General features: G+C 46.9%; 1 protein-coding gene across 1 annotated transcript in view; it reads right to left on the bottom strand.

The window, feature by feature from the left end:
• Window positions 1–7,774: 7,774 nt before the first annotated feature.
• TMC4 (transmembrane channel like 4) overlaps window positions 7,775–8,820 on the bottom strand; it is a 54,816-nt gene continuing 53,770 nt past the window's right edge. Inside the window, exon 16 of the mRNA XM_068241224.1 lies at window positions 7,775–8,058. Within this exon, the coding sequence (XP_068097325.1) occupies window positions 8,017–8,058 (42 nt within the window). The 3' untranslated portion in view covers window positions 7,775–8,016. The remainder of the gene's footprint in view (window positions 8,059–8,820) is intronic.

The following is an 8,820-nucleotide window of genomic DNA, read 5'->3' as shown; positions in this document are numbered from 1 at the left end:
GCTCCCCCGCTGCAGCCTGGAAAGGTAAATATTGAACAGGCTGTCGGATTTTGAAGGGCTGCAGCGAGACCCCTGTGGGACTGAGGAGGACGGGGGAAGCCTCATTAGGATCCTGAGGCTTCCGCCTCCCGAGGTGAGTACCCCCAAGGGGATGTTTTTCACGTTACAGAGTCTCTTGGACAACTGAAGTGAGAAGAATATGGAGGCTGCCATATTTATTTCCTTTTAAACAATACTGGTTGCCTGGCAGTCCTGCTGATCTATTTGGCTGCAGTAGTGTCTGAATTACAACAGAAACTAGCATGCAGCTAATCTTGTCAGATCTGACAATTTGGCTGTCGTGCGGACCAGTGTTTGCAGATCTGACAATGTCAGAAACCTGATCTGCGGCATGCTTGTTCAGGGTCTATGGTTAAATGTATTAGAGGCAGAGGATTAGCAGGACAGCCGGGCAACTGGTATTGCTTAAAAGGAAAAATGGCAGCCTCTGTATACCTTTTACTTCACTGACAGGTTAATGATACCAGGTTCACAACAGGAGTACAGAGTACAAGGCACATTTTCCTGTGGTTCCACCAATCTGTATATCTGATCATGTGTGCTAAATGCCCCAATGTTATGTACATGGGAGAAACTAGACAAACTCTGCGCAAACGTATGAATGGACACAGGCACACTATTAATGATACCAAATCTGGACTCCCAGTTGCTACACACTTTCGGTCAAACGGACACAGCATGGATGATCTTCATGCCACTGCCCTGAAGGGTGGCTTCAAAATGTTAAATAATCGATTAATAGCAGAACAAAATTTATAAATCGATTCAAAGCTGTGGAGAAGGGTTTGAATAAAGACAACAACTTTTTATATTGGTATGAGGCTGATGATATTTGAACTTTCTCAGCCATTCTAGCTGAACTTGTGAACTAAGAATTTACGATACCTCTGGGTCAATCCTAATCCCAGGTCTGTGAGCATCGAGTAAACAAGGATCCTTATCTCAGCTAACAACCACTAACCCCATTTAGATGGTCTGTTTGAATTAAGGCATCTTAATGGCATGTATTTATGCTTGAAAAAAATATCTGTTTTCCCTTTTGATGTTGCATGTATATAGCTGTCTGTACCACCAGCCTGCAAACTAACAGGATATAAGCCCGACGAAGGCTGCAAGGCCGAAAGCTTGCTTATTTTTATTCATTTTAGTTAGCCAATAAATGGTATCATCCTTACTGAATAAGTGCTGGCTTACTGAACAGGCAGAGCCGAGATTCAAACCCTGGTCTCCTGTGTCAGAGCCCGTAGAGGGGAACTGAAGTAAGAGGTATACGGAGGCTGCCATATTTATTTCCTTTTAATCGATACCAGTTGCCTGGCAGCCCTGCTGGTCTATTTCTCTGCAGTAGTATCTGAATAACACAGAAACAAGCATGCAGCTAGTCTTGTCAGATCTGACTTTAAAGGATACCGCAACTGAAAATAAGATTGCGGCAGTGTGTGGGGGAGTATAAGTAAATAGCTTTAGCTCCTCCTGCCCCCCTCCATCTGTTACCGTTCCTCTAATAACCCCCACCCGGTGTCCGGCGACTTTGTTGACCTATAACCTGGACATATTGCGCCCTGTGCGCGCAGTATGCCATCCCCACTTCTCTTCTGGCCGGCGCATAGCGTTCGGCTCAGAAGCACGCTGATTCCTCTGCCTCCCCTGGGCTGCATGTGCGCTCCATTACAGTAAGCGTCACATGAGAGCTATTTTGGATGTATAAGTTGGATTCTGTGAATCCTCATGGTCTGAACGAGGAAGCTACCGTATATAGCTGTTTTCTTTAATCATACTGCATTCTCAAATCATCCAATAGGGGCACCCACACTGCCTTTTATGAAATTGCATTATGTTATTGTAATGTGTTGTAAAATATGCTAATTGTACATATATTTGCCCTGGATTTGTATATAGTGTATATATCTATGTTTATCATACACTCATATTGTTGTTTATTTATGTTCATAGTGCCATGAAGCCCTCACACCGTTCATCAACATCATACCGAAGTGCCACTGCTGGGATCTATTCAGCTGTGTGCCTCCTTGCTTCTTTTCCCCGCAAATGGTATATGTGCCTGTTCCTCCCATCCCCATAGCAAGCGCGGCGGACATCTTGCGGTTGGAGGCAGCTCTACACTCCACGCTATGTTCGTCCTGCGCATTGGTGATGGTTGGCATCTGAGCACGTAGGGCAGTGAGGCATGTCGCGTGACATCATTCTGCTACTGGGCCGGTGTAATGTCAGAATGGGCAGCCCGGAAGCAGCCTTCCTTCATTGAGTATCACGCATGCTCAGTGGGAAGTTAGACATTATTTACCTGAAATATCTCCGCTTCCGCACTACGTGCACTCCCGAAATTTTCAAGGGAGGGAGGGGACCCCCAGATCTAGCTCTCTGTCGAATTGCAGACCCCGAGCCCCGCTAGTTCCCAAGATAGGTTTGCTGCAATCAGTCTCGGGAACCAGCGGGGCTCGGGGGCTGCAATTCGGCACAGAGCTAGATCTGGGGGTCCCCTCCCTCCCCTGAAAATTTCAGCAGTGTACGTGGTGCGGAAGCGGAGATATTTAGGACGTTTTACGTGGCTGCACAATTTAATGGGACGCAGGCTCCTACTGCGCATGCGGGGCTGCCCAATCTGCGGGGCTGCCCATTCTGACACTACACAGGCCCCGGTGTGATGGCTCTTCCCCATTCCGCATAGCGCATTATTTAATCCGGACACCGACACTCAGAACTCCAAGACTTCACCGCACTGCACATTGCTTCAGTTGCCTCCAGCATCTAACCCATTGAGAAAGGACATTCCGAAACGCTGCGTCTGGGTAATGCAGCAGTGTTTGTGTCTCGCTCTGTAGCGCTGCTTGGGACTTGTGTCATTTTGGACTCTTCAGTTTGTTTTGCTTCTCATGTTCAGATATACTAGTCAGTACCTCTAGCCTGGTATTACAGCAGTTTCTTTTGCCCCGCATTACTGCACATGATTGTATATGCATCTGGTACAAGCTGTATCCACAGTTGTTACTGAACTGTATATTCCCTGCCTATTTACTTTGTCATTCTGTCCATTTCTGTGATTGTTTTGTCAATCTATATCTGTTTTTCAATACAATTTTGGCAAGTAAAGGCCCACACACTCGTCGGATTTTTTTAAACGATGGGTCGTTTGGACGTCCCGTCGTTCAGTCGTCAAATCGGGCGTGTGTACAGTCCGTCGTTCAGCTGATAAGACTGGTTTTGCGCGATCTGCCTGGCGGATCACTCAAGACCAGTCTAATCAGCTGAACGACGGACTGTACACACGCCCGATTTGACGTCCAGATGACTAAACGACGGGACGTCCAAACGACCCGTCGTTTAAAAAAATCTGGCGTGTGTATGAGCCTTTAATCTCCATGGTGTGCATGTTTGGTATATAGTATCTGCTTTACAGATGTAAAACCTTCACAGCACTGGAAAGTGTTTTTTTGTTTGTGTCCTAGCTGGAGCAGTGGCGTAGCTAAGGAGCTGTGGGTCCCGATGCAAATTTTACATGGGGCCCCCCAAGCACTCTATACAAATCAATTGATACGGTGCACCAAAACCTGCCAATGGCAACTACAGTGTCAGAGGTGCAAGAAGGGGATGGGGAACAGCTTGTTAATGATTACCACTATTCAAAGTATCTATAGAAGTGATTATTATGAGAACAGGATCAATAGAGAGCTAACACTGTAGTTGAGGGGAGGCCCTTTGGGGCCCCTCTGGCCCAAGGGCCCCGATGCAGTCGTTACCTCTGCACCCCCTATTGCTACGCCCCTGAGCTGGAGAGATTACAGGTCACTTCCTCCTCTTGGGCCCTTATGCAATTACCTTTTTCTCCTGAGCTTTCTCCTAGGAGATATTTTCAAACTTAAAAATAATAAAATGCCTTTTAGGCCACCAGCAAGAAACAAAATACTTAAAATAGTTTAGGTAGTTTTTTTTCATTTAGTTTTTGGTACTTTTTCAATTGCAAAGTGCTGAAAAGTTACTGTAAATAGAAGATGAAAGATTAACTCCTTGGAGAAAAAGTGAATTGCATATGGGCCATGATGTCACTGGGAGAGGAAGTGAACATAAATCTTCCTAAATTTAATGCAAACAGTAAAAGTTTGTCAGATATGCTAAAGGTGTGAACACGCCTAACAACTGATGTCACCCATCGGGATTGGAATCCCTTGGGCGATCTCGCTGGCCGGCCTGTACAGACGCATGTCAGCTGTGCAGCTGACAATGCATTGTGTTGCTATGGGGGACATCTTTAAAGAAATTGGCTGCAGCTTGGCCAAGTAATTCTGCTGGGCAGATCACTAGCCGGGTATCCGTCACTGGTCAGGGGCCTCTGTACACATAAACAGATGTGAGTCCCTCGCCGTCCAGCCGCGATCAGCCCCGGTAATTGCTTCAGTCGTGTCAGTCTGGGTCTTCTGTGCATGCTGAAGTAATTACCAGGGCTGAACAATAGACCACGGGAGGATAACGAGGGACTCACACGTGTTTCAGTATCGGTTCTGTGTATTTTCTCATCTCTGGTCTACTTTAAAGAACACTTGAACTAGGGAAAATAGCTGACTTCTATTTGCCTGGGGCTTCTCCCAGCCCCCCCCTTGTCTTTGAGGCCTCTCTAGGTCCCTTCCGTTATACCACCGTCCTCCCACAGCCAAATCCAAAGCCGTGAATGGCAATGCTTAGCAATTCCAGCTGCAGATACGCAGCAGAATGGGAGTCGCAGACGAACCGGAAACAGGCGTAGCTCCTCTTAGAACTAAGCCCTTAGTGTCTCAGCACATATCCAGTGCCAACCATCCAAAATATTAGGATTACCAAAGCGCAGGTAACATGGATCACAAGGTCATAGTGCGTATGAAAATCTCCCAGTGGCTAGCAGCAGACCAGTACTCTTCAATACTTGGTAATAAGCATGTTCGCTGTGGCATTATTCCCAATAATGTTGGCTATCGCTCTACAGGTACCCCGCTTATCGTTGATGACCTCAATGCACTTTGACCTTGTGATCCGGGACACCTGCGCTTTGGTAATATCCTGGGTGTAGGTACTGTATATGTGCTGAAACACGAATATCTGGATTAAAATTTGTGGTATTTACACACCCTTCCATAAAAAAAAATGGAAAGGACAATGGGGTTGATTTATGAAACCTTGGTAAAATTATAGATGGACCGCTTTCACAAGAGATTGGGGTCTAAGCTGGAAGAGATCATCCACTGGAGCTTTAGCAATTTTATGAAAAAAAATTTTTCCCTTTAACATGGGGGAGAGGGGGTCTATATTAGGCAGAGTAAGGGGACTCTAAGCTTTTGGCCAGCGTGACAATCACCCTTTTAGCCTATATGGAGATTTTCCAACTCGCTGGACAATAATCTAAGTACCAGCGGGTTGAGAGTAGCCGTTATCTGGGCCTGTTAACCTCCCTGGCGGTCTATTAAGATCGCCAGGGCGGCTGCGGGAGGGTTTTTTTTTAATTAAAAAAAAACTGTTTCATGCAGCCAACTGAAAGTTGGCTGCATGAAAGCCCACTAGAGGGCGCTCCGGAAGCGTCATTCTGATCGCCTCCAGCGACCAGAATAAACAAGGAAGGCCGCAATGAGCAGCCTTCCTTGTTTTGCTTACATCGTCGCCATAGCGACGAGCGGAGTGACGTCATGGACGTCAGCCTACGTCCTGACGTCAGCCGCCTCCGATCCAGCCCTTAGCGCTGGCCGGAACTTTTGTTCCGGCTGCGCAGGGCTCGGGCGGCTGGGGGGACCCTCTTTCGCCGCTGCTCGCGGCGGCGGATCGCGCGGCACACGCGGCTGGCAAAGTGCCGGCTGCGTGTGCTGCTTTTTATTTCGCTCAAATCGGCCCAGCAGGACCTGAGCGGCGACCTCCGGCGGTGATGGACGTGTATAGTCGTCCATACCGCTGAGGAGGTTAAAGGACAAATGAAGTGAGAGGGATATGGAGGCTGCCATATTATTTTTCTTTTAAGCAATACCAGTTGCCGGGCCGTCCTGCTGATCCTCTGCCTCTAAAGGTGCGTACACACGCAGACCCTACCGCTGAGCGGACTTTCAGCAGACTGTAGTGCGTGTGTACAGTCTGTCTGCAGACTGATAAAGCTGTTGTTGAACGATCCGCTCAGCAGATCGTTCAAGAACAGCCTTATCAGTCCGTCGACAGTGCGTACACACGCACTAGTCTGCTGAAAGTCCGCCCAGCGGGAAGGTCTGACGGACCCGTCATTGGCTTCTGTAGTGCGTGTACGCACCTTCATACTTTTAGCCATAAACCCTGAACAAGCATGCAGCAGATCAGATGTTTCTGACATTTTTGTCAGATCTGACAAGATTAGCTGCATGCTTGTTTCTGGTGTTATTCAGACACCATTGCAGCCAAATAGACCAGCAGGGCTGTCAGGCAACTGGTATTTTTTAAAAGGAAATAAATATGGCAGCCTCCAAATTCCTCTCACTTCAGTTGTCCTTTAAAGGGGAACTGAAGAGAGAGGTATATGGAGGCTGTCATGTTTATTTCCTTTTAATCAATACCAGTTGCCTGGCAGCCCTGCTGGTCTATTTCTCTGCAGTAGTATCTGATTAAAACCAGAAACAAGCATGCAGCTAGTCTTGTCAGATCAGACTTATAAGTCTGAACCACTGAAACACCTGATCTGCTGCATGCTTGTTCAGGAGCTATGGCTAATAGTAATAGAGGCAGAGGATCAGCAGGGCTGCCAGGCAACTGGTATTGTCTAAAAGGAAATAAACATGACAGCCTCCATATACCTCTCTCTTCAGTTCCCCTTTAACCCAACATCCAAAGATAGCTGCCACCATGTGTTTTATAGGATACACACACACACCCTTTACAACATTTTCTTGTTTTAAGTCTGACCATCAAGACATTTTAGTTACTGTCATGTCCAGATAGGAATATCACAAAATTTACAATAAGGTGGCCTCATCTGAGAGAGCTGCACAAAGTTTTTTGAGTGGACACTCCATCTAAAGGCTGGGTACTTGATATGGTGGCATAGGCAGTATCACCTCACAATTGAATCCAGAAGATATCAGCACACCAATGTTGCAGTGAATTTATTGTGCTCAGCTTCCACTAAGAATGGACAATTGTTTCGAGGGGCGCACAGGGTCCCCCTTTATCAAGGCGTGTGGATATCTTCTGGATTCTCTTCTGAGTGAGGAGTTTCTCGGATTCTTGAATAGAGGACAACGATTATCCCCACTAACTCAGTAAAGGTGGCCATTTCACCCGTTTCACTCTGATCGAAACCTCTGGAAATCAATGTAGCGATTGGCCAAATCAAAAGATCATTTGATCAATGTTTGGCCAAAATCGATCAAACACATTGATCGGACCAGATCTCTGGTTTCTGCTGCTTGGCCAGCAAGTGGATTTCCTTAGCTTGACACCAGCCCAGTCCAACACTGAGCTTTGTCGGTGCAAAACAAATGTTTAAAGTGACACTGCAGCAAAAAAATAATTACTAGAACATTAGTAGCAAAGAAAATAGTCTCATATTTTTATTTTCAGTTATATAGTTTTTTTTTATAACATTGCATCATCAGATACGCTCTTTTGCATAGATAACAACTGGAGTTTCTTAACTCTTCCTGTACTGAAAACAATATTAGACTCATATCTCTGCTGCTAATGTATTATTTCTTAGAAGTGTTACACATACAAATCATTATCTCATAAGTTTATTTTCAATTCAGATTCCCTTTAACTTCAAACTCCTGGTGCAGGCCGTTTGTTTGCTGCTGCCAAGTATAATAGCAGAAGATTGCTGCACAATGTCCTGCCAGTGCAGCCATACTAGTCCAATGATTCCAGCTGTAGAAAAGAGCTGAACAGATGAAGGCTCACAAATCCCCATGTGATTAGATTGTGCATGGATTTAGTATAATGTTGGAGAATCTTGCGTTGTGCTTACTGTTGTGCCTGACTCAGAAATATCTTTCGGCTTCTTTCCTAGAGGGAAGAGAGAAAACCATCAGTATATTCACAACCATCCAGTGGTCAGAGCTGAGCAGAAAATCTGCCATATACTGGACAGCCATAGCCCGGTGACCATATGGGCTGGAAAACTGCCACGGCCTGCACTCTGGCCATGGTGCGCACCAGTCCAGCACGGCCGTCACTACGCAAGCAGCTGTTTGCGGTGTCTTACACAGTGAGTTTGGTGTGTCAGTGTGAAGCAGGACTCTAATTACACTCCCTGATTGATGTATATGTTACGGCCAGAACCCGAAGCCTGGCCACTTCGGGTTCTGGCCGGTCAAAGCTAGAAATGGCCGGCTGAAGCGGCCAGTTTGCGAAATGGAGGCTTTTTGTGGACTTTGGCCGGCCAGAACGCATTCTGGCTAGATGTGGCCGGCCAAGTCCCGAAGTTCTGAGTCCCTGCTGCCTCCTGTCAGCTCGCCTCACCCTTCTTTCACGTCTGCTTGCTGTCTCCATGGCTGTCCGGCTCCCCGCTGTCTCTCTGGGTGTTCGGCTCATTCTCCCCTCCCCTGCTATTTGACTCCCAGGCTTCCGTCTTCCCGGGCTGAGCCCTGCGATGTCTTGATGAGTTCCCCGCCTCCGTCTCCCCTGCTATTCAGCTCCATTGATTCCAACTTCCCAGGCTGTTCCCCAGCGATGTTTTGATGAGCTCCCCACTCTCCACCACATGTTTTCCTGACGCTGCATCTCTGCCTCCCGTCTGCTTTCTTCTGTCTGCCTTCCCACTTTGGC

The sequence above is a fragment of the Hyperolius riggenbachi genome, chromosome 6 (genome assembly GCF_040937935.1).
Source record: "Hyperolius riggenbachi isolate aHypRig1 chromosome 6, aHypRig1.pri, whole genome shotgun sequence".
Lineage (NCBI taxonomy): Eukaryota > Metazoa > Chordata > Amphibia > Anura > Hyperoliidae > Hyperolius > Hyperolius riggenbachi.
This window is presented reverse-complemented; position numbering and strand designations above follow the sequence as displayed.